Raw genomic sequence first — 25,955 nt, forward strand, 5'->3', positions numbered from 1 at the left:
TATCAGTAAAAGTAGACTTAAAAAAATTTAGTGGTTACAAAATAGAGCTTTAGATATTCCATAATTTTAAACGTGTGCGGCCTTGATTTTCTGATCAGGAAGATTTTACCACGTATGTGCAGTTGGTCATTAATAACTTTTATTTATTATATATAATCAAATAAATAAATATAAAATACAATTTGGAAGGTAATATAGTATGAAATAAAGGGTAAACTATAAAAAATATTCTTAAACCTTACCCTTTGTTTTAAAAATGTATTCAAACTTTCAAAAATTTTAAAAGTACTTTTAAATAGTCCAAAAGAAGTTAAGAAAAATATTCCTCAATGAAATTGTTGGTATTTTATCTTAAAGTATTCATGAACTATCAAAAGTTAAAAAAAATGTCTTTATACTTAAAATATATATATATATATATATATCTTTAGAGTTAGTATATGAATTGAAACCGTTACTAACTCATTGTGAAAACAAAAGTTGGTGCTCTTAACTTTAAATAATAATAGTAGTAAAAATAAATGCTCTAAACCTTTATCCACATTCCATTATTGGTAGTTATATATTTTCTTTAAGATTTAAAAGCATTGAAAGTCTATAAATATTTTTGAAACAAAATATTAACAATTTCCATTCATATATTAACATTAGGTGTACTTTTGAATCTTTTCAAAAATATAATTTAGGGGCATTATTAAAACTTTTGAAAATTATTGAGTATTTTTAAATAAAATAATAATGGTTTCTATATAAAACTGACGATAAAGATATTTTTTAAACATTTTTTTCAAAAGTTTAAGAACATTTTTTTGAAACTTTACAGGTATTTTTGACATAAAATACAAAGTTCACAAATATTTTTTATAATTTAACTTAAATCATAAACACTCATCTATTTGGTTGCGAATAAATTAAAAAATATATGTAAATAAATAAAAAATAAATGGAAATTTTTTCTCGACTCGACCCCCACAAAACTAAATAAAAAATTATGCGAAAATGAGAATTAAACATGTCTTCTCTGTCAAATCTCATCCTATCCATCACTGTCTCGATCAGTTGACATCTCTAGATTACACGTGAAACATGTTTTTTCACTCTCAAAGTATTTCTGCCATATAGAGACAAAGGACATGTGGGCTATCGTGAAAGGTATCACTTTTCCCAACCATTATGATAAAATTTTATTTCCAAGGGTTCGATGTTATGTTGCTTAAATTATTTGATCAGTCTTTCATTTTTTACTTTTGAAAATTATATCTGTTTTATTATAGTTTTTGGAAATTTTTTTTGCCTCTTTAAAATATAAGTTAAATTTAAAAAACAAAACCACACACATATATAGTTTTAAAAAATTGTTTAGGTTTCTAAAGATGTTTTTAAAAAGTAGGTAATAGAACACGACATTTTATTTTATGGAAGTAATATGTATTGGTTAAATTTTTAAAATAGAAAACAAAAAGCAATACCATTATCAAGTGGGGTTTGAAACTTTTTTTTTAATAATATTTTTAAATAATTTATTTATAGTTTAAAAACTAAAATTTCTAAACACTACATTAACACATAAGTAGTTTTTTTTTTTCTTTTTCTTGAAATTGAATAAGCATTTTATACGTTTCTTATAGAAAAAGGAAAGTAAGAAAATTGAGAAAAATAATAAATTTTTAAAAGATAAAATTTTATCAAACAAGACCTAGTTTTTAATTTTTAAAAGTTAAACTTAGTGGTTAACACATTTTATACCACTTGAGCTATACTTACTTATGTATATAATTTAGTTAAAAGTAGTTAAATTGTTAATTTAGATTAATTATCTTTAATAAGTTAATCATCTTAGGCTATAAATAACTGCTCTTTAAGTTATAATAAGACGAGGACAATTTTAAGGGAAAAAAACAAACAAAACAAAAGTTGCAATGATTGTGCTTAATATATTTTTTTTTTTATAATTTTTTTTCCTATAAATTTCGAAAATAAGACTTACAATTTTAAAGGGAAAAAAAAAAAAAACCAAAAGTTGAAATGATTGGGGCAAATATAGTTATTTTTATAATTTTTATTTGTTCAATAAATTTCGAAAATATTTTGTAGTTCCATGTGAATGAGATATGAGAAGGCAATTGAGTTACGGAGGAAGCATTCCTTTGCTTGGACTCGGCACCTTCACTTACTCTCTCAATGGAGATCCAATTGAAGCTGCTATAATCAAGGGCATCCAGGTAATTAATATAAATAAAATATTTAATCAACGGCTATTAACGGAAAATACATCTTCTTTGAACTCAATTTTTTTTTAAAAATAATGACAAAAATAGTGGGGAAGAATTTTCTTTTTTAACAAAAATAGGGTTGTTAATCGTAGACAAATCCACGATTTAGCTTCGGTCTAGTCAGACTGCCGTCAAGTTTTTATGCTGCCTGCCTCTGTCCACCGTCCGATCTTGGACACCATCACTCTTTTTCTCTCACTGTTTTTTTCTTTTTTTTAGGATTTTTGGAGTTTATCCATGATATATCAAACTATATTTGTCATTATTTAAAAATATTATAAATTTAATAGTATTACCCGTTACAATTATTTTTGATTTGTGGGTCATGATTACATTTTAATGTAGAAGTATGGAAAAATTTCTGGAATTTTCTTTTACTAATATTTTACAAGGTTGTAAAAGGAGAAAAAAAATTAAAGAAAAAAATCCTACAGTATTGTGTGGTTAAAAACTTGTATGATATGAATGAAAGATCAACCTCATTTTAGAAAGATTTCTACGACTGATTTTAAATATAAAAAAATAAATCAAAATATTTATAAAATATAGCAAAATTTTAAAACTATCAATGATAGATGCTGATAGACACCAATAAACTCTCCAAATATATTAGAACTATCACTAATAGACAATATCACGGATAGAAGTTTATTAGTATCTATCAGCGTCTATCATTAATAGTTTTAAAATTTTGCTATATTTTGTAAATATTTTCAACAGCTTTATCATTTGAAATAATTTCCTATATTTTTTTAATTTATCTTTTTTTAAGTAGAATATAGAAATATATTAAATATTAATATTAAAATTGTAGGATTAATTTCCGGTAAGCTTTATCATTTTAATCCAAGAGAAAGGGAAGATTTAAATACTTAGGTATAATATTTTGACTAGTGAAATTATGCTCAAGTCAACGAACACTTATATGAGTTTCTTGAAAACAAATAGCGTAAAAACGAAGGGCATATTTGTTTTACTGGAATGGGATGAGTTTAGAATGAAATGTAATAAAAAATTCATGTTTAGATTGAGGGTTTTGGGTACGATTTGTAATACCAAACTCATTTCATTCCCACATTTTTCAACTTAGTCCTTTTTCCCACCGTTGTCACACTTCACGATTCCATGTCCATTCTGCCTACAATATATCATGCTTTCTAACAATCTTCTGATTTCCATCCAGTAATCCTGATTGCATTCTATCCTCTCAAACAGCCTTTAAGAGAAAAATTCTAGTATGCTATGGGTAATATATGAAATTTGTTGTTCAATTTTATAAATACACTTAAGCTTCTGATTAAGTTTCAGTTTTGTTGATAGACTATGAAAAGTTTCACTTTTACCATTGAACTTTGAAATTTTTCCCAAAAAATACATTTGGAGAGTTTTTTTTTCCTTCTTGGGATTAGAATAAGATAAAATCGATGGATGATAATAATCGATGGCTATCGTGTAAAGATTAGGAAGCATATGTGACACCATTCACAACATCATTTATGTAAATCAACGTCCAATTGTGTAAAAATTGATTTTGTAAATAATTTTAATGATACCTTTTGAGGTGAAATAAATGATAATAACGATCTTAATCTTCTATATAGTTGTAAATATAATATCAGATACTCTTTCTAATCTTTACATATTAGCAGTCACGTCAATTTCTATCCATTATTTTAATGAAAAATATAATATTTTGGAATAATTTCAAAGTTGAAAGGTATGTTCAAAGAAAACTTGCCCAAGCTCTAGAACGGATGGGTCTAGGTTGGAATTTGTCCGAGCACCACACCGAGACGAGATCCTACTTAACCTGCCACCACACATCAACATCAACTAAAGCGTTGACTTTATGTATATAAATGCAGATTGGATATAGGCATGTGGATACTGCAAGTGTTTATCGTTCAGAAGAAGCAGTTGGAAAAGCTATAAAGAAAGCAATTGAAAATCAGATTGTGGAGAGAGAAGATATTTTTGTGACTACTAAGCTATGGTGCAATGAGCACCATGATCCATTTTCAGCTCTTAACAGGTCTTTAAAGTAAGTAACTTCATATTTATTGCTAAAGTCTTTATAATTTACACTTTATTTGAGAATTAGGTTTATTAGTTTAGGGTTGAATTAGTTATAAATGAAGAAGATAAGGTTTAAATACTATTTGTCTTTGTATTTTTTGTTTTTGTTCATTTTAGACTCTATACTTTCAACTTTGATTTATTTTTATGAAACCAAAATGATTACCTTTTTAAAATTGTTTAAAAACTAAAATGAACGAAAATTAAAATATTGAGACTAAAGTAGTATTTAAACAAATGAATAATATATTGTAGGCGATTAGGGTTGGAATACGTGGACAATTACCTGATCCATTGGCCAGTGAAGCTAAAGCCATGGGCTTCCAATTTGGTTCCTAATGAAGATGAGTTGGATGAGTTGGAGCTTGAGAGCACATGGGCTCATATGGAAAAGTGTGTGGACTTGGGCCAAAAAGATCTTACACTTGCTAGATTTTGCTTCTCTACCTCCTGCTGTTAATCAGACATGTTATTTTATTTAATCGAAAAACACACGTTTTATGTCAGTTGAACTATATTTATATTGGAAAAAACACATTATTTTACGATTTGTTGATACATTATAGCTCATTGGTGTGTTGGTTTTGTCTTGAGATCCAAGCTATTTGCGTTGGTCCTCGAGCTTTTTCGGCCAATAGCCCCTATATATTTAGGTGGAGACTAATGCTTATAATATGGTCAAATTATTGAATGGTTAGGAGATTGTTTTTTGTTTTTTTAAATAAAACTTGGTGCTCCCTTGGTGGCATCTATCTTGATGCATCTTAAGAGATTGTCCAATAAAATTCTGACACATGGTAAAAAAAAAATTTAGAAAATATTTTATTTAATATTTTTTCTTTGTGTGTAAGAGAAGAGGATGTAGGCTTATACTAATCATTACTTTTTTTTTTTTTTAATTATTATTATTATTATTTTTTTTTTATCACAATTGCAACCTTCTAAGCTCATTTCCTTGCTAATCAGGCTTGTTGTAACTCTGTGTTTGAATTTTGGGAACATTTTTTTTGGTTGACTTTTAGATTTAAATATGTTTGAAACACTTCATATTGTTTAGAGAGGGAAACGTTTTGTCTCACTTTATTTCAATTCAGATATCTTGGCACTTATTTAATAGTTTGATAATGTTTCTTTCAAAAAAAAAAAAAAAAAAAATTCAAATTTTAGTATTTATTTTATAGAACTGATCATATCTTAATAGATAAATACGCCAATTACCATTTTAAAGATCCATGATACTAGGAATATCATTTAAAAAAAAAGGCTTATATGGCATGTGTAAACATATTCATCTACCTATCCCTTAACATGATTAAAAAATTCACAAGAAGAGTTGAGTAAACCAGAGTGCAAATTAAATTAACTTGAAAGTAATATAAATATAAAAATTGTTTATTTTTGTAGGTAGAAATGCACCTAATGTGGAAGCAAAGAAAGCTGAGAGAGGTTTGCTTTTCAAACAATGTACATGTGACTGCATATTCACCTCTTGGGAGTCCATGGAATCCATTTGGGTTAAAGAATTTGCTCAAAGATCCAATTGTTTATTCTATTGCTTCCAAGCACAAAGCAACTCCAGCACAGGTAGTCACTATTTCTTCATCTACTTCATTTTAAAATGTTTAAAATTACTTGTCATTTTCAAAATCATCGGAAAATCAATTTTTATAGTAAAATTGCATTTAAAAACATGTAAATTAAACTTTGAATTGATTTTTAGTGATGAAAGACGTGTTTTAGAATAATTTTAAACTTGATAGAAGTGATTTTAACCATTTCAAAATCACTTTCAAACATGGACAAGTTGTTTTAAGCTATATTAACAATGGGAGGAAGTGCAGTAGTGAAGAGCTTCAATGAAAGTAGACTAGAGGAGAACATGGCCTCCTTTGATCTCAAACTAGATGAAGAAGATTTGAAAGAAATTGACAAGTTGGAGGAAAAAAAGATGGCTAGGTCAATTTCTGGTCAATGCTACAACAAGCCCATACAAGAATATTCAAGAATTATGGGATGGTGAAATTTGATTGTATTATTTCTAATGTATTACAGTTTAATTTAAGGTGTATTTGGATTGACTTGAAATAAAAATATTTTTCAAAAAACTTATTTTTATTTAAACAATTTTAATAAAAAAGAGATTAAAATACACATGAAAAACAACCTTAAGCGGTTGCCGAACACTCTAATTTCTTCCAAAATGACTTGTTTTTTTAAATTAAACACTTAACACCAAATTTTTTTTTTAAAAAAAATAATAATAACTTAGATTTTGAGAGGGTGATAGGTAGCAATAACCTAGAACGAAGATTTGAATTGTTGCAGTATTTTAGGTCAACACATTGTTCCAACTCCTAACTTCCTTATGACATTTTAGAAAATTTCTATTCCAAGCGTTGTTTTAAAAGATTTATACAAAGTTATAGGTAATATTGCAACTTTAGAAGAATAAGATTAATTTTTTTTTAACATAAAAAGAGAAAAGGAATTCAAATCACATCTCTTTAACATATACAGCCTGCCATTTTTTAGCTATACTAACTTGTATGATATGTTATATAATTTAACCTATTTTTAATGTGCTTTAAAATTTTAATCTCAATATACTTTGAACCTGGCATCTATTTAATACTTTATTTCATCACCAAGTTGAAACTAACATCAAAGAGAAAATGGAACTAAATTTCACAAATACACCTAATTTAACATTTATTTTCACCATTATATCTAGCATATAAATACATGTTAAAACTAGGCCACATTTTTCATCATTGTCCAGTAAAATTTTGCTTCTCCCTCTTTCTATCTTCGAATCTCACCACAACTGCCCTTCGCCATACAACAGAATAAAGCCTGGCTCTCCCATGCCCCCAAAGAAACCAATACAAACATAAAAGAAACCAAAAGAAGAGGGTGGCGTTGAGATAATTTAGCCCATACATGTATTTAGCTACCGCAAAGCTATAGATAAATTCAAAGAGTCAAAATTTCAGATCTATGATCTTAAGAACTTATCTACTTCTGCGTTGGTTGACCTTGAAAGGAACTTCATGCAAATTGGCGCCTTGACTCCCGCCAAAGCCAAAATTGAATTAGGCAACGTCCAAATCCCGTCCCCACATATCAAACCAGATGCTACGGCGGGACCGAATGCTTCGGCTTTGGTTCTGTTTAACTTCTGCCACACAAACAATATCAGACTACCAAGGCTCATATCAATTGCAAAGTATGGTCCTATATAGAATGATATAGCCATTGCCATGGGTAAGGGAATGAACCTTGCCCACTTTTTTGGTATCAAGTCTTTAATCAAGTTAATCAAAATTGCGCTGGCAAAGAACACGTAACAAAAGGTAAGACAATTCTTTGGTAGACTTGAAATGCCTTCAACACCCAACACAGCCATGTTGCGAAAAAGAACTGCGTTAGGGGCCGGGTATTCACCAGTTGGAAGACCAAGATCATCAAATGCCTTGTAGAAGAGCCAAAAGACACAAGGGGAAATAATGCAGCCCATGGTTGTGCCGACTACTTGGCTGACAAACATGGAGCGAGGTGAAGCTAAAGTTAGATAACCAGTTTTGAAATCCTGCATAAGGTCTGAGGCTGTAGAGACAATATTCATCATGACCCCACAAGCTGATAGACCAGCAATAACTCCCCCATGCAAGGGCCCAGCCCATGCACCAATTGTGAAAATGGCAAGCTTTCCATAAGTGGATGCCAGAGACCAATCTGTGAGTCCACATCCATATGCATTACAGAAGGCCAAGATAGGAGCAAAGATGTAGATGACCAAAATATAATACCATTTTAGCTGGGGAAAGATGTGTGGAAGAGTGTTCATCGACACTACAGCAATTACAACATAGCCTCCAATGGCAAACCAGATTGGTATTTGATCCTTAAGAAAAAGTTGTTTCCTTCGTGCATCATCATAAGATAACTCAGACCTTGATGAGTTTTCCATGGAAAAATCTTCACTCTCTCTTCTGCGTTGAAGTTGGTCGAACAATCCGGAGAGGGTCCGAGACAATACTCTGAAGAAGTTGTATAGGCCATCACCAAGAATTATAGCTATTGCTATAAATACCTGAGGTCAATGTAAAAATAAGTCCCCTTTTAAGAGGGTTTTTATCTCTTTTTGTGGTTTGGGGGGGAAGAGAAGAGAAATAGTTTTCTTGTTTGAGATGAAAGATCACCTTATAACCTTCAAGTCCACTTAGGTCATCTGAGCTTAATTTCTCACTATACCATTGACCTTTTTTATCTTCTATGAGAGGCCACATTATGCCCCAGGAGATAATTCCTCCAACAAGCACTGATACATTTATTATGTGGGGGCAAATCATCCCCACTCCAATATATGTTGCTGAGAAGTCAAAGTAAAACCTACATAATTAACCAGAAGAACATAGTGAATCCACATGTGACAGTGTCTTGAAATTGCAACGATAAGTTTTATTCTTGAAAATTTCAAATCTTCATGTATCGACGTAAAAGGTATATATAAAAGATATAGCAATCAAGTTCCCTGAATTAATTGAAGAATAAGCTAAAAAATCAAAGTGAAGCCATTAGATATAAGTAATACTTGTTTGCATATGCTTTGAGCCCAAATGTTGGAAAATGTGCAAATCCACAACCATCTGCAGATGTAAAGAACCATTGAAAAAAGCCCCACAAGAAGCTCACAGAGAAAAACCTGCCAAGCAATCTCACCTGTTTCCTATAATATTAGGCAAAAAAAAAGAGTATATATTAGAAGGGCTTTCATTTTAATATCATTATAATTTATCATGCATAACAACGCATTACTTTGCTAGTGCTGCTCCTCGGGGAGTGTGGAAACTATTAATCAAATGAGCAGTTGCAGTACCACTTGGATAAGTTAATTTGAAGTCTATGACCATGATCTGCAATTAATCCCGAGTCAAAGTGATCAAAGATTCAAAATAATAATGGATAATTTCAAGTCAACATGTGTTGCAACATCAACTTGGGAGCATAAATTTCTGTTCTTTTCCTTATCTTTTGAGTAGGATAAATGTGGGGCATGAGAAATTGAACCTTCGACCTCGAGGGAAGGACGAAGGAGTATAAGTCAAGCTATGCTCATATTGGTTTATCTTTTGAGTAAGAAATAATTCACTTAAAAGGAATTACAGGAGGAGAAAGGAAATGTTACAAAAAAACACACTCAACCACTCTATAGAACATCAGGAGGGAAAAAGAAATTCTCCAATGAAGTTGAACCATAGAGGAAAAATATTCAATATATCATCTAGAATCTAAGAACAAGACAAACTCATCTATAGAAATAACACTCATAGAAGCCCTAAATAAAGGTATGGGCGTATCTTGTGTGATATAATAGTATCTGAAAGTTCCTTCACCATGTATTACGTTGCAGTTGTTTGTGTATCAATTTATTCACATTAATATATGTTGCATCAAAGTTTTCATAGCTTAGTTTGGGATAAAATCAACTCTAAAGCTTTAGTTGTAATAAAGTGAAAATATTTGTTCCAACTTGCAATATGACAGCATACCTTTCGCAGGGGTACAACTGAGAAGAGGCCAAGAAAGCTAACAACAAATAAAAAACCAATCATCCATCCTAATGATGGATCTTTGAAATCTTTGCTGCCTGATGCTTTATGAGCAATCCGCTCACTCATTCCAAATAAATAACTTCCAAAACCTCCTGTGAATAGAGAAAAAAAAAAAAAATCAATTTAGTCCAACAGAAATCAGGAATTAGTTAATGATTTGTCCATGGATTTCTAATAATTTCTAATGATGTGGAATAATAGTCTACCAGGATTCTCCCACAGAAGAAACAGTACTCAGTAATAATAGTCTACCGAGATTCTCCCACACAAAAGAAGATCATGTGGCTGCATTTGATTCGTGCTTTTTTGTGGATTACGTCGAAGAAGAGAAACGAACGTCTTTTCAATGATAAGGGAAGCTCCTTTAATTGCTATTTTGAGCTCACTATTTTTCATGCTATGACATGGTGCAAATGTACATCTTTCTTTAATTCTTATAATCTTTCTTCTCTTTTTGATCAATTGGAGATTTCTTTTGTAACTCCTTTGGCTTGGCTTTGACCACTTTTTGTAAATTTCATAAGTCAATGAAATTGGTTTCTTATCCCAAAAAAAAAAAAAAAGGAATCATTTCTTGAAAGCTTGGTGTATAAATAGCCTTAGTAAACTGGCTTCCTATACATTTCTAAGAGTAATGAAGTAAGCTTCACAGGCTTCTGGGCAAATGAGTAACATTTTTCTTCAATTGAAAGACGAATGTTAAAATGTTCCTGTCATGGTGATGGAAGGCCAAGGAAAAACTACAGTACAAGTAAGTAGCTGAGCTTCCAAGGTACGGTCAACAACTTCTGCAATATGTAATATATATAAGACGACTTTCTGCCAATAATTTTTTCAGAGGAGATACAACCTTATTTATATCGGAAAGTAAGTTTTCTAATTGTTTATGTATATGCAAGTTGCAGCTACTTCCATTAGAAAAAAAAAAAAAAAAACAAATAACAAAAGCAAGGCTACACGCACAAAAATAAACAGATATGTAAGTTAATTACAAGCAAGCCGCAATCATTCACCCAAAAAAGATCGGAGCAATCATACTCATCACACTCCCTCTTAATAGGAAACTAGAGCAATCAAGATGATGGCACAGAACTGATCACAGAAGTTCACCAAAATCTGCCCCAAGAACGCACAACAAAACAACAAACCAACGAGGGGAAAATAATAGTATTCGAAAACTTGAAATCGAGCTTAGTACTCCAGTCCAAATTAAGTAAACAAGAAACTACAAGCAGTGAATGAAAATGGTTAAGGAACAAACCGCTGAAAGCGATACCAGACGAGGCAACAACACAGGTTTGGATGACGGTATTCTCCTGCCTGGTGAAAGGCTGCCTCAAGAGACCTGATCTCTCCAAAAATTTCGTCCACGACTTGACAAAGAAGAAACCTAATAGACCAGCAGACACATTGAGTGAAGGTATAATACCAGTGGTCAGATTGAGCTTCATTACAATGAAGCTGAACAAAACGCTCAGCCAAAAACTAACGAAAAAAGCCCTAAACGTCAGCTGCTTCCTCCACGAAGGAACTTCTTGGTCCTCAAAGAACTCCTCAATCGATAATACTCCACCTACACCCCCAAATCTCTGCCTGTTCTTCTGATTTGGATCGCGTTCTGAATCCAAACGCTTCACAACACGGTCATCCACTCGTTCCTCCTCCATAACGTCTTGATATCAACGATTTAAGAGGTTAAAATCAGAACTGGAAAATGAAACTTGTGATGAACTGAACCAAAGAAGTGGAATTCATAGAAACCGCACAAAGATTGAGGATGTAGCTATCATTTGATGCTTGGATGAAAAATTGTTGGAAACAAGACAAAAGAATAGCCCAAATTGGTCTCCGATTGACTTCCAAGTCGGCGATTTGGAGAGGAGCCATGAGCTCGACAGTGATAGGAGTTGCCAACTTGGCCGATGGAAATTTCCTCACTTCCCTCATTTTTTCACGCTCTGATTTACTACTATAACTTTACTCCCCCCCCGTTGCTTAGCTATGCTATTATTTAATGTAATAATTTGTTTTAAGTTTAGGACTAAGTCTACTAAAAAGTTTCCGACTTTATATATACATATATAAAGTTTATTCTTAAAGTAGTCTTTGCTTTTTTAAAATTCTCAACTTTACCTTTTTATACCTTATAAAGTTTTCATTTAAGTTGATTTTTCTTTTAATGCTATTGCAAGTTGATTGCGACGTCAAGAGTTGGAGTAGGCATATTAGATTGAAAAAGTGAACCGACCGAACTAAAGGAGGTCGGTTGGAGAAGAGGAGAGGTTTGGTTGGTGTCGGTTTGGAAAAAAATTCAAACCAACAATTTTAAAAAAAGATTAAAGAAAAAACCAACCAAAACTGACCGAACGATGATCGATTTGCACTCCTCAATGGTTGAGGTCACATTTACTAAACTGACCATAATTAGTTCGATGACAGTTTGGTCGAAAAATCGACTCTCCCTATTATACATCCCTAGTCAAGAGAGATGTACATGCCAATTAGCATAAGGACATAAGTTCACATTCGTAGTAAATTTTTGTTAACAGTAAAATGTCTTAATATGTTAATTGAATAAATAATTTAATGATTTATCAAAATTTTATTAATAATTGAACCTTTTTAATTCAAATAGGATGGAGTGAACTTTCAAAAAGTTAAAGAGAGATCAAGAGTTAAAATAAAAATTACTTAAAAATTAGAGACTATTTAGGGTGAAGTTACTTAATATACCGAAAAACTTATGGACGTATTTTTACATTATATAATTTATTTATTTATAACAAACGTATTTGTATTAGGATGAAGTTATGGAGGTCTTTATTTTGAAATTTTATTTTCGGTAATAAACATAATATTTTATCATAGCCATACAAAATGTCAAGAGTAGTTGGGAAGTTAGCTTTCTTATGTGTAGGAGTGCAAAACCGAAAAATCGAAAATCCAAATCAAGTCAAATCGATTCAATGGTTTGGTTTGGTTTTTTAGTATAAAATTGGACATATTGATTTGTATTTGGAGCAAAAAAAATATTGGTTCGGATCAGTTTTTATTAGAAAAATCAATCAAAACTGAATCGAATCAATAATATATATATGTCCTTAAAAGTAAACTCTTCATTAGGTGTTTTTTTTAGTATTTTAATTATTATGGTGCATATAAATTTGATGTTTAGATAAAAATCAATTATTATGGAACGTGTATATTTTTTTTTAATTTAGAAAAATGGCATGAAAAAACAAAAAATGTCAAATTGCAATTTATAAATAAAGAAATAACCTCAATTTTAATTTGAAATTAGTAAACAAGACCGATTCAAAATAAAGTGAAAATAAAGATAAAAAAGTTGGAAGAAAAAGAGAAAATGCCAAAAACCAAGAACCAAACCGATCTAAATAAAACTAAACTATTGGTTTTGTTTTTTATTGGACATTAGTTTTGATCCCTTCTTTATAAAACTGATTGGTTCAGTTTGGTTCTTAGTTGACTCCAAAATCGACAAAATAGAACCGACCATCACTCTTATTTGTGAATTATATTTTCCTTTTAGAACCGTTTATATTTTTTTTTTCTGCTGTGGAGATATTTGCTTAGTTATATTTATTTAATTAATTTTTTTTCTTTTAAGAAAAAATAATGAATAATTTGAGAGTCTAACATGTAATCTAAATTTTATAATTTCTCACCAATAATACCTTTAAAGAGAAAAATGAATTAAAATTTGAACACATTAAAAACAAGAAGTATTCTACTCTATAACACCCAATTATTGAAATCGATATCGTGTGCGCTAACATGAATGTGCTCATATTAGTGAAGTTGTCTAAAAATTAAAAATGAATTAATGTAGAACACGTTTAAATTTTACATAAATTTATTATTACAAGATGTATGTGTTTTTCTCTCTCTCTTTTTTTTTTTTTTTTATATATTTTTGAGATTAGAAAACATTTTTTTAATATGAGAATTGTAAGTTCATAATTCAAACAAAATTAATCTATGATAAAAAAGTGGTTTAAGAAAAACCATCCTATAAAAATATAACAATAATAACTAACTAATGAATTATCTTTTCTTTTAGTAAATAACTAACTAATTCACTTCCTAAATGAATACCGTTGCTTAACTCCAACGCCAAGAACACGTAATTTAGGTAAAAAGAAAATAAATCAATAAAATGCCATTAAGAAAAATGGTTAAATTATCCTTTTATTTTAGAGATTTACTTTGCTAGCTAATTAAAATTAGATATAAATAAACAGTAGACAATCTACGTGTTAACTCAACACATATAAAACAATAAATTTTTCTTTAAAGATTTTGAATATTGAAAATTCATCTCATGACAGTGTCTCATTATACTTTAAAAATAATAATTGACGTGTGGATCAATAATTGGCCATGGGTAGTGTTGGCATAATTAAAAATGATCTGCTGAAAAATGGGAAGCCGGGCAAGCGGGCCCCGCATTGCTGCCATCCAATGAATCTTCTCCCCATCGTGATGTATGTAAACAACAATAATGTCAATGATCTAGGACTAGGAGACAACACATCAATTTTACATATTCCACGTGGAAGAACACTATTGCTTATATTTTTTTTATAAAAAATAATTTTTAGAAAAAAACTCGAACTAAGTTTATACTTTATGTCAAAAATACTTTTAAACTTTTAAAAGTTTAAAAAATATCTTTAAACTTTAAAAAAGAGTTAAAAAAATACTTTTGTCATTAGTTTTGAATGGATACGATTAAAATTTATTTTAAAAAATACCCTTAAACTTTCAAAAGTTTAAAAAATAATCTTAAACTTAAAAAAAGTTTAAAAATACCTAGATCGTTAGAATATGAAAATTCTTTAATATCTTGTTGTAAAAATAACTTTAAAATTAAAAAAAAAAGTAAAAAAAAAAAGGTATTTTTAAATATAAAAAAATATGACTTGAAGTTTGAAAAACAAATAAATTATACAAATATACTCATTTTTTTCATATAGATACTTTCATTTTTTTTTCTCAATTTTTCAATTATTAGCTTACACTAATTTTCTTGGCAACCAAAATTTTAAATTAAAATATAAAATCCCGCAAAATCACACCAAATTTCAAAATCAAAATCTCTACTTGAAACATACAAAAACGATAAATAATCTACCAAAAAAAGTATATTTGATTATTAACACACACTCAAACGTACAGTTTTGTTGATACTTCATTTATTCTCTTTCATCTTGTTATAGTCAATATACCAATTTAGAAGGTATTTATGAAGGGATAGAGAAAAGAGGTGGAAAATACCAAAGTAACAAAAAGAACATTGTGTAAATGCATTACAGACTAAGATCAGCTGCTCTCTTACATCCTACTTGAGATTAGGTCCTAACCTAAACTAAATTCTCAAGAATATTGACAAAAGGAAAGAATCTCCTTGATAAGTTCTAAGCATGAAACCTCTGGTTATGTAACTACAGTCTCCGTGAGAGGAAGAACTCGTAATCTGGATGCGTGTTTTCAGAGTTCAGATTTCCTTTCTTAACCACAGCTCTGGCCATAAGAGATGCAGTCTCTTCCAGCGTCCTCAGGCGCTCCTCAAGGATTCTAGGAGGATTTAAGCCAGGGGTAAATGTAGGCTTACCGTTTCTAGGCTCGAACCAGCATTCATTCTGCACATGTAACAAAGAGAACGTTTATGAAAGATGCACATCAATCCTTATGCAATGCAACAATTTTAGAAACCTTGTTTAGGATGTGAAAATAACAATTTATCGATGTAAAACGAAAAACACGCTCAAGGTTGACTGTTCAAAACTTAATGGATTGACAACTATGCTGAAACTGAGGAGGTTTTCTTCATCCCCCTCGGAAGAAGCTAGGCCTTTTCAACTCAAACATTTCCCCTTTCACTTGAAGATTTGGAGGAAGAAAATCAATGGTTTGTACATCTTGTAAATCAACCACTTTCCATTAGTAATGTCAGGAAACCTGAGGAATTAGAAGCGGGAATTAGCAAAACTTTACCTGTGCATTATAACTTTGAAGACCCACGACTGGACAAACTAAACAAGAATTTGTATCTGGAGAGTTAGATTGGGGAGTTCTAGAAACAAAATGTCCTAATGAGTGGTAAGTCAAAAATGCAGCTCGAAGGTTGCCATCTGGTATCCTATAAATGGGATACCATGCCACTGAGTACCTGAAATGCAAAAACAATCAAATCACTTTTTTGTCTTCAGCGGTGCTGTATCCATGATGACATTCATATTATTTTGTACAATGAAAAGATATATTAAGAATTTGGTCACATATGATCTAGTTCTAGTAGACTATGGAACTACAGGAAACACTTGCAAATGTCTGTCATAACCAACCATGATCCAGCATGCAGATCATTCAAAGTTATGGAATTGAGCATGGTCGGATCCCCGTATATTTTTCCTTGTGGACATCCATCTCCCTCGACCAGCTGATGTATCCTGATTCAACAATAGAACTGAGATCAATTTCAAAATAGTTCTCAATTAGCCATTAAGAATGATGTGTCAAGCCCTGTCCAGCTTTCTAAGATAACCAACATATCAAGCAATTGGTTGATCCTTATATTAAGCAACTGGAGCCTGGAATGCAAAATTTGAAATGCAACCATCCCTTAAAACCAGCATATATCATAAAGCTATTGATTAAGGAGAAAAGGTCAAAGGCAAATCACAAGATCATGAAAAAAATATATAAATAGATGCCAGTGGCCACTCCAAGTTCATAATGAATATAAAAATGTTTTTCTTCATAATTTTCACAAGGATCTGAATTATCGGTTGTTAAATTGTGAAGATTTTGTCCTGAAATGTTCGTAGTGTCAAGAAGAAAGGGACATTGCCAAACATTTTGTTTTCAAGAGTAAAATTGTGTGGGGTCGACAACAGGATTGTATATTTAATTTTCAGTGTTTTAGAGCAACTGGAATCTCTAGGTATGCCTCTTAAGCAGAAAGAGATGGAATGCAACATTTATTCATTGGCCTTCAACTTCTTTAGCTATGCCTCTTGAAGGACATGTAATCAAGGTTGGCTTTTGGAATCCAGTAGTATAAAAAGAGTTTGGGGGAAACTGACTAAATGAAAGAACACAGTTTTTCCCCTTTAAGAAGAGGTCACCCTACTCTTTCTCAATCTGTGCTATCCAACATTCCTTCCTATTTTCTCTCTATGAAATTCATAATACGGCTAACTAATGGAGAGATAGGTTAGAGAATTCATTTAGTTTGATTATAAGGGTAGACGGAGAAGTTTTAGTTGACGGAAAATTTCTCTTTAACCCAAGAAGATGCAGTCTCGAGTGAGGTAACCTGAGAAAGAGAAAAGTGGCATGGCATGGAATTGGAATGAGCGTGGCATTTTCTCTGGCAACAGCAACTATTTGGCACTTTGTTGTGGTTATTATGTATGGCACTAATGTCGGTAGATGGTTTACAAAGGACAAAGGATACAGTGGAGCCAAGGGAATTTGTTTTTAACAGAAAAACTTATATGGATGCTTACGTAAAATTTAGAGTGGGGAGTAGGGTAATTTCTTCTTGGGAAGACTGCTAACTGGCCAACCCCAATAAGAGATGAATGCACCATTGTTGGAATGAGGCCAAGGCAGAGTGAAACCTTCATAGCAAGAAATTTTGGAGAATTGTCAGCCAAGTGGCTAAGCCCTAATGGCTATTCTGTGTTGTGAAGATTGGATAATTTGGGTGAATATATTAAAATCTGTTAAATTTGTATATTACTGAATAAATCAAAATAGTTCAGAGTACATAATCAACCTTCCACAAGGTGAATAAATAGACTTCAATAAACTAATGAAGGAAAATACCAAAACGAAATAATTAGGAACAAATCCTAATTTCCTTTTAACACCCTCCCTCAAACTAAGGTGGTAGATTGGCGAACAACTTGAGTTTGCATAGATGATTTCGAAAACAAATCAGCAGATCTGGGAATGAAACAGATACCCACGAAGAGCAAAAGCAAGAACCTTTTGGGCTAGAGACATAGATCCTCATATAGAGATCTATAACAAAACCTACGAAGAACGAAATAAGAACTTCTTGGTTGGAACAAAGATCCTCATAGAGAAATCTAAAACAAAACCCACGAATTGCTGATTTGAAAATAGACAAAGACCCACAAAAGTGTTTTTTTTTTTTTTTTTTTTTTCCACTAACGGATTTGCTAGAGTTGCAAATAAACCAAATTGAACCAACTTGAATAAAACCAAACTGAGTGAACCAAAACCAATTGAACTGAATCAAGCTGACTGATCCGAACCAAAACATGTATGATTGAACGCGACCGGTATTGAATGACCTGAACCGAATTGATTTATTTGAAAAATTTGACTCTTTGACCTTGACCATTGACCAAACCGGGCTGGACCAAAACGAACCAGTGATTGAAATTAAACCAGTATGAGTAAATTATTTCAACGACTAAACCAATGTTTCGTGAAATCCTTCATTTGGCATAAATCCACGTGATAGAAACCCACGGCGAATTTGAAGCAAACCCACGAGATGCATAAACAGAAACCTATCGAATAGAAGATCTAGACAGTATTGAAGACGCCAGACGTCGATCTTACAGAGATGGGAAGTAGAAGCGTGGATCTGAGCCGGAACCTGTTTGGCGTGGACAGGAGTGGATCTGAACGGACGAAGGGTTGGTGGTGATGGACGCATCTGAATCAAACGGGTCTTTGCAACAGCTGGATCTGGGAGGCGTGACTGATCTGAGGAGCACAAAACTCACGGCCCGACAAGAACGGAGCAGACGGATTTGAGCGGTTTGCAGCTAGGCAGGGTTGGGTGACCTGGTATACAAAGGTGTGATAAAAAATCCTAGTACGATAGGGGAAAACAAACAGAAAACCCTTTGGTAACGGGCAATGAGTTTGCCTCCGTCGATCTCGATTGACGGAGGCAGAGAACGAACAGGACTTTGGCAGCTAGGGTTCAATGGGATGAAACCTAATACTCTGATACCATGTTAAATTCATATATTATTGAATATATCAAGATAATTCAGAGTACATAATCAACCTTCTACAAGGTGAATAAATAGACATCAATAAACTAATAAAGGAAAACACATAAATGGAAAATACCAAAAAGGAAATAATAATGGAAAATAAAATAATTAGGAATAAATCCTAATTTCCTTTTAACAAATATACTACTTGGTACTTCGCCGACTTGCTTCTAACGTAGTTGTTTTGTCAAATCATCGGACCAACTATCATAAAAAGGAAATTTCCAAAAATAAAATTTTTATGATGACATTTGTCTTGAAAGACATAAATACTGCTGGATAGAGTAGAATGTCTTCTAATTGGTGTGTCTCTCTTATTAGAGTAGTGAGAATGATGATCATTCATTCTCCTAGTTCTTTTAGGATTCATGGCAACGAGCACATCCAGCTAATCCAAGGAGATTTTCCATGGTCCTATGCCAACTCCAAGAAATATCAACTCCTACATTAAAGTTTCCACTCCAAGGCTTAAAGCTAGTACCTGAGCTCTAAGCCCATCTGAAGTCCCAATCCCTACCAAATGATTCCTCAGGGGCTGTCATTTATTCATCTTTTCCAAATATACTTCTAATTGTGGGTATCATCAATCCAAAAGTTGGGTTTGACTAAGCATTTATCGAATGATGCATCTGCTTGAATGCCACAACTACTTTCTGATCATACATTGCAAGAGAAAGCAAAGATTTCCTTGTCTTGTGCAATAAATGGTACTCTTTAAAAGACTTGTTGGAAAGACATTAGAGGATGTTTAGGAGAAACTTAGGTTTAGGGAAGAAAGCTGAGATGATACTAATCTGTTATATTTGGTATCCTATTCCTTGCCCCGTCTGCATGCACGCACGGTCACAAACCTTGCTGTCACCTAATTGATGAATCTTGTCCCCCTTTTGTAGCTTTAGCCCGCTTCTAGTTACCTTACTACTAAACAAATTGCGTGCGTATAGAATAGGATCAAGACCAGTGGATCGGTTCTCTACAGCACGGACATTTTTGATAAAAAAGAAAGGATAGGTCCGGGCTCCCTCATATAATATAATTGGATCACTCCTCTCATGTCGTGGATGGACTCTTATTCGATGTCAATCACTCAGTTTCTTTGTTTAATGAAGGCCCATTCCCCCTGAGTGAGACCATTCCTTTGTCTTAACACACAACACTTGGGTATCATCTCTCCCATTTGTAGTTTCCAATGGCAAAGTTTGTTTCTTATGAATAATAATAATAATAAGCTGAAGTATGATAAGAAAAGATCTGAGTTAGACAATATATTACCAACAAAATCAGACTAGTAATTTCCAAAAAAGCGTAAGAGCAATTACTTATCAAATAATGGCCTTCTCTGCTGAGGTTGTTCCCCTTCAAAATATTCAAAAATGAGTTCTGATTCTCCAGATAATTTTATGTTGACCGATTGTTCTGAACATTTCCTCTTTTCAGAAGCCAAATGTTGCTCTGAACTATGAAACTGATCACAAACCCGCAGAACGCTTGCATCATCAGTACAGGGCTTGGGAAAAAGCACTGAAAATATTGGAAGACGACAAGTCGAGGGCTCCTTCACTTTTATATCATTTACACACGAATCAAATCCCACAGGACCAGTAGTTGTTCCAACATGAGTTTTCTGGCTCTTAAATAGTTGAATAGCTGAAAGAAATGGAACAAAATATGCACGGAATGCAGAGTTATCAGCGCCAAATCCATTTGAATTTTCATGACCATTGGCTTTTATTTCTAAGCCATAGCTGCCATGTTTTTCATACCATTGCCACAGGCAACCCAAGGAAATGTTGTCCGTCTCATTGCTACATGGCATCACATCACCTGGCAGATTTCTTGGGGAAATTTCACTAGTTCTTAACTTGGGTCTCTGGTTGATAACAGGGGAGGACAAATGAAGGAATCTTTCAAACTCTGCAATTGGACTACCAGTTTCGATTTGAATAGCTTCAGATACCAATTGCGCCCTACATGCATTATTCACTGCTTGCTCCATTCTAGAAGCATCTTCACGTGAGGATTTGCAACTAAAATGCTCATCCACATCAAATTCATACTTATGATCCTGTAGTGTGGTTGTATCATAGCCATGCATCTTCTGCACCTCACATTCATGTTCTAAAGGACCATGATTCCCATCTCTAGAATGCTGAATCCCCTCAATTACAACAGAAACAGGATTTAGTAAGTTGCAATTGACTCTTTCTTGAATTGATTTTTCTGAAGTGCCAACAGGTTGCATACTTGCATCTTTCATAGACGAAAAATCAGGTCTGGCCAAGGTGGTCAAACCCTCTGCTCCACTTGGCAACCAGTTCTGAAGAGGTAATCTAGGTTGGTTGTTGTGGTTGCTGCGTTCAGCCAAGGAACTTCCTTTTGTTGCTTGAAAGAAAAGATGAGGAAGGTAGACAGGAGACTGAACCTCTACCGAATTTGACTGATTTAAGGAGTCGCATGACCTTGGTGATGAGCTGGAGTCATTCTCTACTTTTTGACTATTCAAACCATTGGAGATAAGTTTGTTTGACAACAGTCCACCTAGACAGACTTGTGTACTTTCAAATGATTCGGAAGTCGTGCATTTATCAGTAGTATCATTTTGAAAACGAGATCTTGGATCATCACTTGATCTTCTTATGTCAAAGCCCATTGATCGAATATCCAAACTTTTATTTGGTGATTTGTGAACCATTGAACTAGTATTACTTCCACAACTATTCCTAGTAGGATGATAGATCTTCTCTTGTCCTGAAGTATTTTTACGTTTCAACCTCCTGGGAAATTTTTCTTTCAGCTGTTTTCTGTTCCCAGTTCTTTTATCCTTGACCTTTGGCATTTGCACACCAACAGGAGGATTACAGATGCCTTTAAACTGTTTGCTGATAGGACTTACTTGGTCCAACTGTTCACAACATCCACCACTATTATTCCTTTGAACCTTTTGCCAGACAGTATGTCTGTTTTCCTTCCCTGTACGCCTTTGTGAACTCACCAGACCACCATATCTATTCATCCTTGTACTCCCGGCCAATTTTTTATTTTGTTTAGTTTTCTTTCCAGGTAAGACTGAACGAGTTTCACTAACAGTACTTTCTCGAATACCATGATTGGCTCTCTCCACTTCTGCATTCACATCTACATCTCTTACTGTGTTACGAAAACAGTAGTTCTCTTTAGAAGGTGAACTTCGTTCTTTCAACAAATCAACTCCAAAACCTTTCTTTTCCTTTAATTTCAAGTTAAAATTATCAGTGTTACTGTTTAAACTAACACACTTAGAATCTGGAGAATTATTATCCAAAGAATCCTTAAAGCAAAAATCCTTGCAGCTGTCAGCAAATAACCTCTCTCTTGAATTTACTCCCCCATCGACATGGGCACAACCAGGTACTTTGATTAGGGCCTGGTTTCTGGATCCACAAACTTTATAATACTCACTATAATTCTTTATTGCAGAAGATGAAACCTCAGATGCATTCTCATCAACAATTTCAAAGGATATTGAATCTGCGGTTCCAAGTGGCTGAATAATCCTCTCAGAATCTCGTTCAAAACCATTTTTACTGGCCCTAAAATCTGGCAGAAAAATTTCTTGTGCAATGGAACACAAAACAGATCTATCACTACAATCTGAATCATTACTGCCACAAGCTTTTGACAAAAAACTTCCACAGGCAGAATCCTTGGATGATACTTCCGTTTCAGCAGAGACAAATTCAGAAGATATCTTCTTACTTTCTATTTCTTTCTTTTTTGCCTTCTTTCTTGGATTTTTCTTCCCATATCTCTGCATTTTAGCTCTGCCATTGGGGATGTCAGAGATTGCACTAGAGTCACTTGACATCAAAGCAGAGCTGGAGCATGAACTCGTACAAGAGAACTTGCCAGAGGATTTATCTGACGACTTAATGGCTTTACTATCCAATAACTTTTTATTCGACTCCAGCAAGCTTCTACATCTGAATGAATTAAATGAGTATGTACCAGTAGAGGCAGGGCCTTCCTGCACCAATTTTCTCTCAGCTGTAAATTGATTCATTTGAGGCAGGCAGCTCACATCCACGCTATCTAGGTATTGCAGTGGTAATGCAACAATTCTCCAGAGTCCATCAGATTCGACTGTAAGAAAACTAATGACGGCACATCTGATAAAGTAAACCAAACGAGTAGACAGATGGAAATCACTAATTTCTCCATGTTGAAATAAAGAAACAGAACAAAGTTATAGCACAAAAATTGTATGACTAAAACATTACCTGTAATAAAAAAAGTTCCTCCATGCAAAAGAAGAAACTTTGGAATCCTGAAACAAATGATGGATAACACTTAAATATAAAATATTCAGACACAATTTTATGCAAACAAAACCAAAACCAAATAGAATAGAATTTTCTTAATTATGGACCTTAATTCCTCTGGAACAACCGTTTTCCTCCAGTCTCAATTCTAGCGACTCCTTTCGTTTGTCTAAAACTTTCTGAAAATCACTACTTAAAGGAGCACACTGCATTGTTTTCTGTAACTGTCATCAACACGGTTCAAAAGATAAGAATTCTAGAGATATATTTCCAAGGGCAACCGGTAAGGTTGTTTACATGAAGAGAGGTTCAAAAAGGACTCTAGAAAAGGAATAATGGAATATATACCGAGAGTCTTGAGACTATGAAGTGATTTTTTTTATCTTGACACTATACCACATACGTACAATACACTCACGAAAAGAAATGAAGAAAAAGAAAGAGTAACCTAAAGAAATATTTTTCTTTAAAAAATGTTCGTTAGAGTTTTCATATTTTGTCTTAAAGACAATGCTTTGACATGATGCCATTCGTTTGATCAGAACAATAACAATAAATGCAATATCAACATAATATTAAAATACGAGAACGAAAATCTAATGTGGGATGGGGCCAAAAGAAAAACAAATAATGACAACTTCCTTATTGAGTAAAAGTAAGAAACTAGAAATAACAAGAATCTTTGTCAAATAGTAGTTCAAGATATCCAATCCATTTGAAATGAGTGTCAATCTTTTGATTACAACCATAATATACACTTTTTTATAATCATTGTCAGGAGCTCCACACATTGAATAATTTTGCTCATGACTTGCCTCAATAATTCTTGGGAGGGCTTTGCCCACCCCAACGTTAGCTTCCAACAAATTTCTTTTTTCTTAATATCTGGACCCTTATGCGCACCTTGACTAATCTTACGGGACAACCTAGCTTCCAACAAAATTAAAACCCTGGAGGGGGGTCAACTGATCATGGTACCATGAAATTAGAACCTCAAAACAACTCTTATGTGACCATCAAATAAATGCAGGCAGATTCTAGCAAAATAACCCGCTATAGAAAGATCAGAAATCTCAAACTTCTTGAAAGAAGAAGCACAAAAAGAGCTTTGATGAAGAGACCATTAAACCCATTTTTCTCCAGGAAAATGTTTATTAAAACATCAAATTGTTGCAGGCAACCCAACTAAACGACATAAAATTGCATAACCAAAACAAACTAATAGCCAGAAACCCAAAGAATAGAAATAAGGTGCATGCATTAAGGAACAATACCCAGATATAAAAAACAACCTTCTCCCTGAAATGGCTTCCCCCAATCAAGACAACAAAAAGCTGTAGTACGCAAAACTTACCAGTCAAAAGAAACTTGTTAGACCAAAAAAAAAGCCCCAAAACTTCAATGAAATATTATGGGGAAAAAAAGATAGAGAAAAAGAAGAACATATGCATGGTACTGCTCCCTCGAAATTAAGAACCATTGAGGAAGCCTAGTACTAAATTTGACTAGACCCAGAAATATCAAAGGATAAAAGAAAAATCTCAATTTAAGAACTACACCAATTTAGACACAATCTACACCCCAAATACAGGCCTTAGATTCAGATTACAGGGGAACATACAAAATCTATAACAATCAACTATTTGCCAAAATTGTAAAAGTTTCCTACCCTGCCATATCCAACTCAAAATAGAGAAACAAAGTACATAAATTAAGATAGATTATAAAATGACTCTTTTAGAAAAATATACAATGATTTCTAATTGCTTTCCTAAAAAAGGAGCGCCAAAATTGGATTGTCAAACCATTTCACTGAATCAGAACAAACTGGCGAATTGAAAGTAAGCGAGTGAGCGATTAGCTAAGAGAAGTGGAAGAAAACTGACCCATTTCCATTAGCGGGAGACTATCGAAGGAATTACAAGGAGAAAAGCTTGTTCTTCCAGTGGACATGAGCTTTTTATCTTCTACTTTCTATTGGAATCTGCTGGTGGCTTGCTTAAAATTTCCTAGTTTTTGTTTATCTTTAAAAAGGAGTGAGTCTGATAAAGTAGTATATTTTGGTTCGTATTTGACGATTGAGTTTCTAGATTTTATGGCAGTCACTCGATTGAGTACAAAGGGAACAGAAAGTTAGAGAGGGAATGATAATTTTAAGGAAAAAATATAAAGAATGTAGTCTACATTTAGGTCTAATTTCTATTCGGTCTCTGGGATTTCAAAATGTGATACATTAGTGGTGAAATCATAATAGAATTTTTGATAAATGTTAAAAAAGGTTTTTAATTATGAAAATAGCAAATAAAAGAAAAAAGAGAATACAATGGTCAATCTCATAATGGAAAAAAGAAGTATGCCCCTATTCAATCCCTACATTTTTTATGTATTTAAAAACAAATTTTACTAACCTAAACAAAATCTAATCACCTAACCACTTAACCTGAAAAAAATACAAGAAAATCATACTAATATCTGTTAAATATATATAGCAACACTAATTAGTTTAGAAGATTCTTGAAGTATCTATTATAAAACATAAAAATGTAAATTATATTTTTTTAGAGGGATGTTGTAATATGTAAAATAAATATCTCAAAGGAAAAGATCTACAAGTATTCTAGA

The 25,955-nt window shown here is 32.8% G+C and overlaps 2 protein-coding genes and 1 pseudogene across 7 annotated transcripts; 1 reads left to right on the top strand and 2 right to left on the bottom strand.

Annotated features, from left to right (window-relative positions):
* The first annotated feature begins 2,012 nt into the window (after positions 1-2,012).
* LOC120083667 (NADPH-dependent aldo-keto reductase, chloroplastic-like) lies at positions 2,013-8,028 on the top strand (annotated as a pseudogene). Its single transcript, XR_016531301.1, has 5 exons — positions 2,013-2,222; positions 4,139-4,314; positions 4,605-4,817; positions 5,758-5,936; positions 6,154-8,028. The product of XR_016531301.1 is annotated as an NADPH-dependent aldo-keto reductase, chloroplastic-like (transcript).
* Positions 7,033-11,949, bottom strand: LOC120083050 (putative metal-nicotianamine transporter YSL5). The gene is made up of 6 exons (XM_039038570.2): positions 11,226-11,949; positions 9,902-10,056; positions 9,168-9,265; positions 8,944-9,078; positions 8,552-8,741; positions 7,033-8,442 (listed from the first exon to the last, which is right to left on the bottom strand). The coding sequence occupies exons 1-6, from the start codon at positions 11,629-11,631 to the stop codon at positions 7,345-7,347; spliced, it is 2,082 nt and encodes a 693-aa protein (XP_038894498.1). The 5' UTR covers positions 11,632-11,949; the 3' UTR covers positions 7,033-7,344.
* A 3,214-nt stretch (positions 11,950-15,163) lies between these two features.
* On the bottom strand, positions 15,164-25,460 carry LOC120083142 (uncharacterized). 5 transcript variants are annotated; one of them, XM_039038727.2, is made up of 7 exons: positions 25,220-25,460; positions 23,441-23,551; positions 23,292-23,338; positions 20,355-23,180; positions 16,333-16,437; positions 15,983-16,157; positions 15,164-15,627 (listed from the first exon to the last, which is right to left on the bottom strand). In XM_039038727.2, exons 2-7 carry the CDS (start codon positions 23,543-23,545, stop codon positions 15,430-15,432), a joined length of 3,456 nt encoding a protein of 1,151 aa, XP_038894655.1. In that variant the 5' UTR covers positions 23,546-23,551; positions 25,220-25,460; the 3' UTR covers positions 15,164-15,429. The 5 variants fall into 5 exon arrangements, with proteins under 5 accessions (XP_038894655.1, XP_038894653.1, XP_090172542.1 ...); XM_039038725.2 differs by having other exon boundaries at positions 23,441-23,557; XM_090316416.1 differs by lacking the exon at positions 25,220-25,460 and adding an exon at positions 24,688-24,805 and having other exon boundaries at positions 23,441-23,557.
* Between the last annotated feature and the right edge of the window lie 495 nt (positions 25,461-25,955).

This window comes from Benincasa hispida, chromosome 8 (assembly GCF_027475165.1).
Source record: "Benincasa hispida cultivar pf3 chromosome 8, pf3_genome.v1.1, whole genome shotgun sequence".
Lineage (NCBI taxonomy): Eukaryota > Viridiplantae > Streptophyta > Magnoliopsida > Cucurbitales > Cucurbitaceae > Benincasa > Benincasa hispida.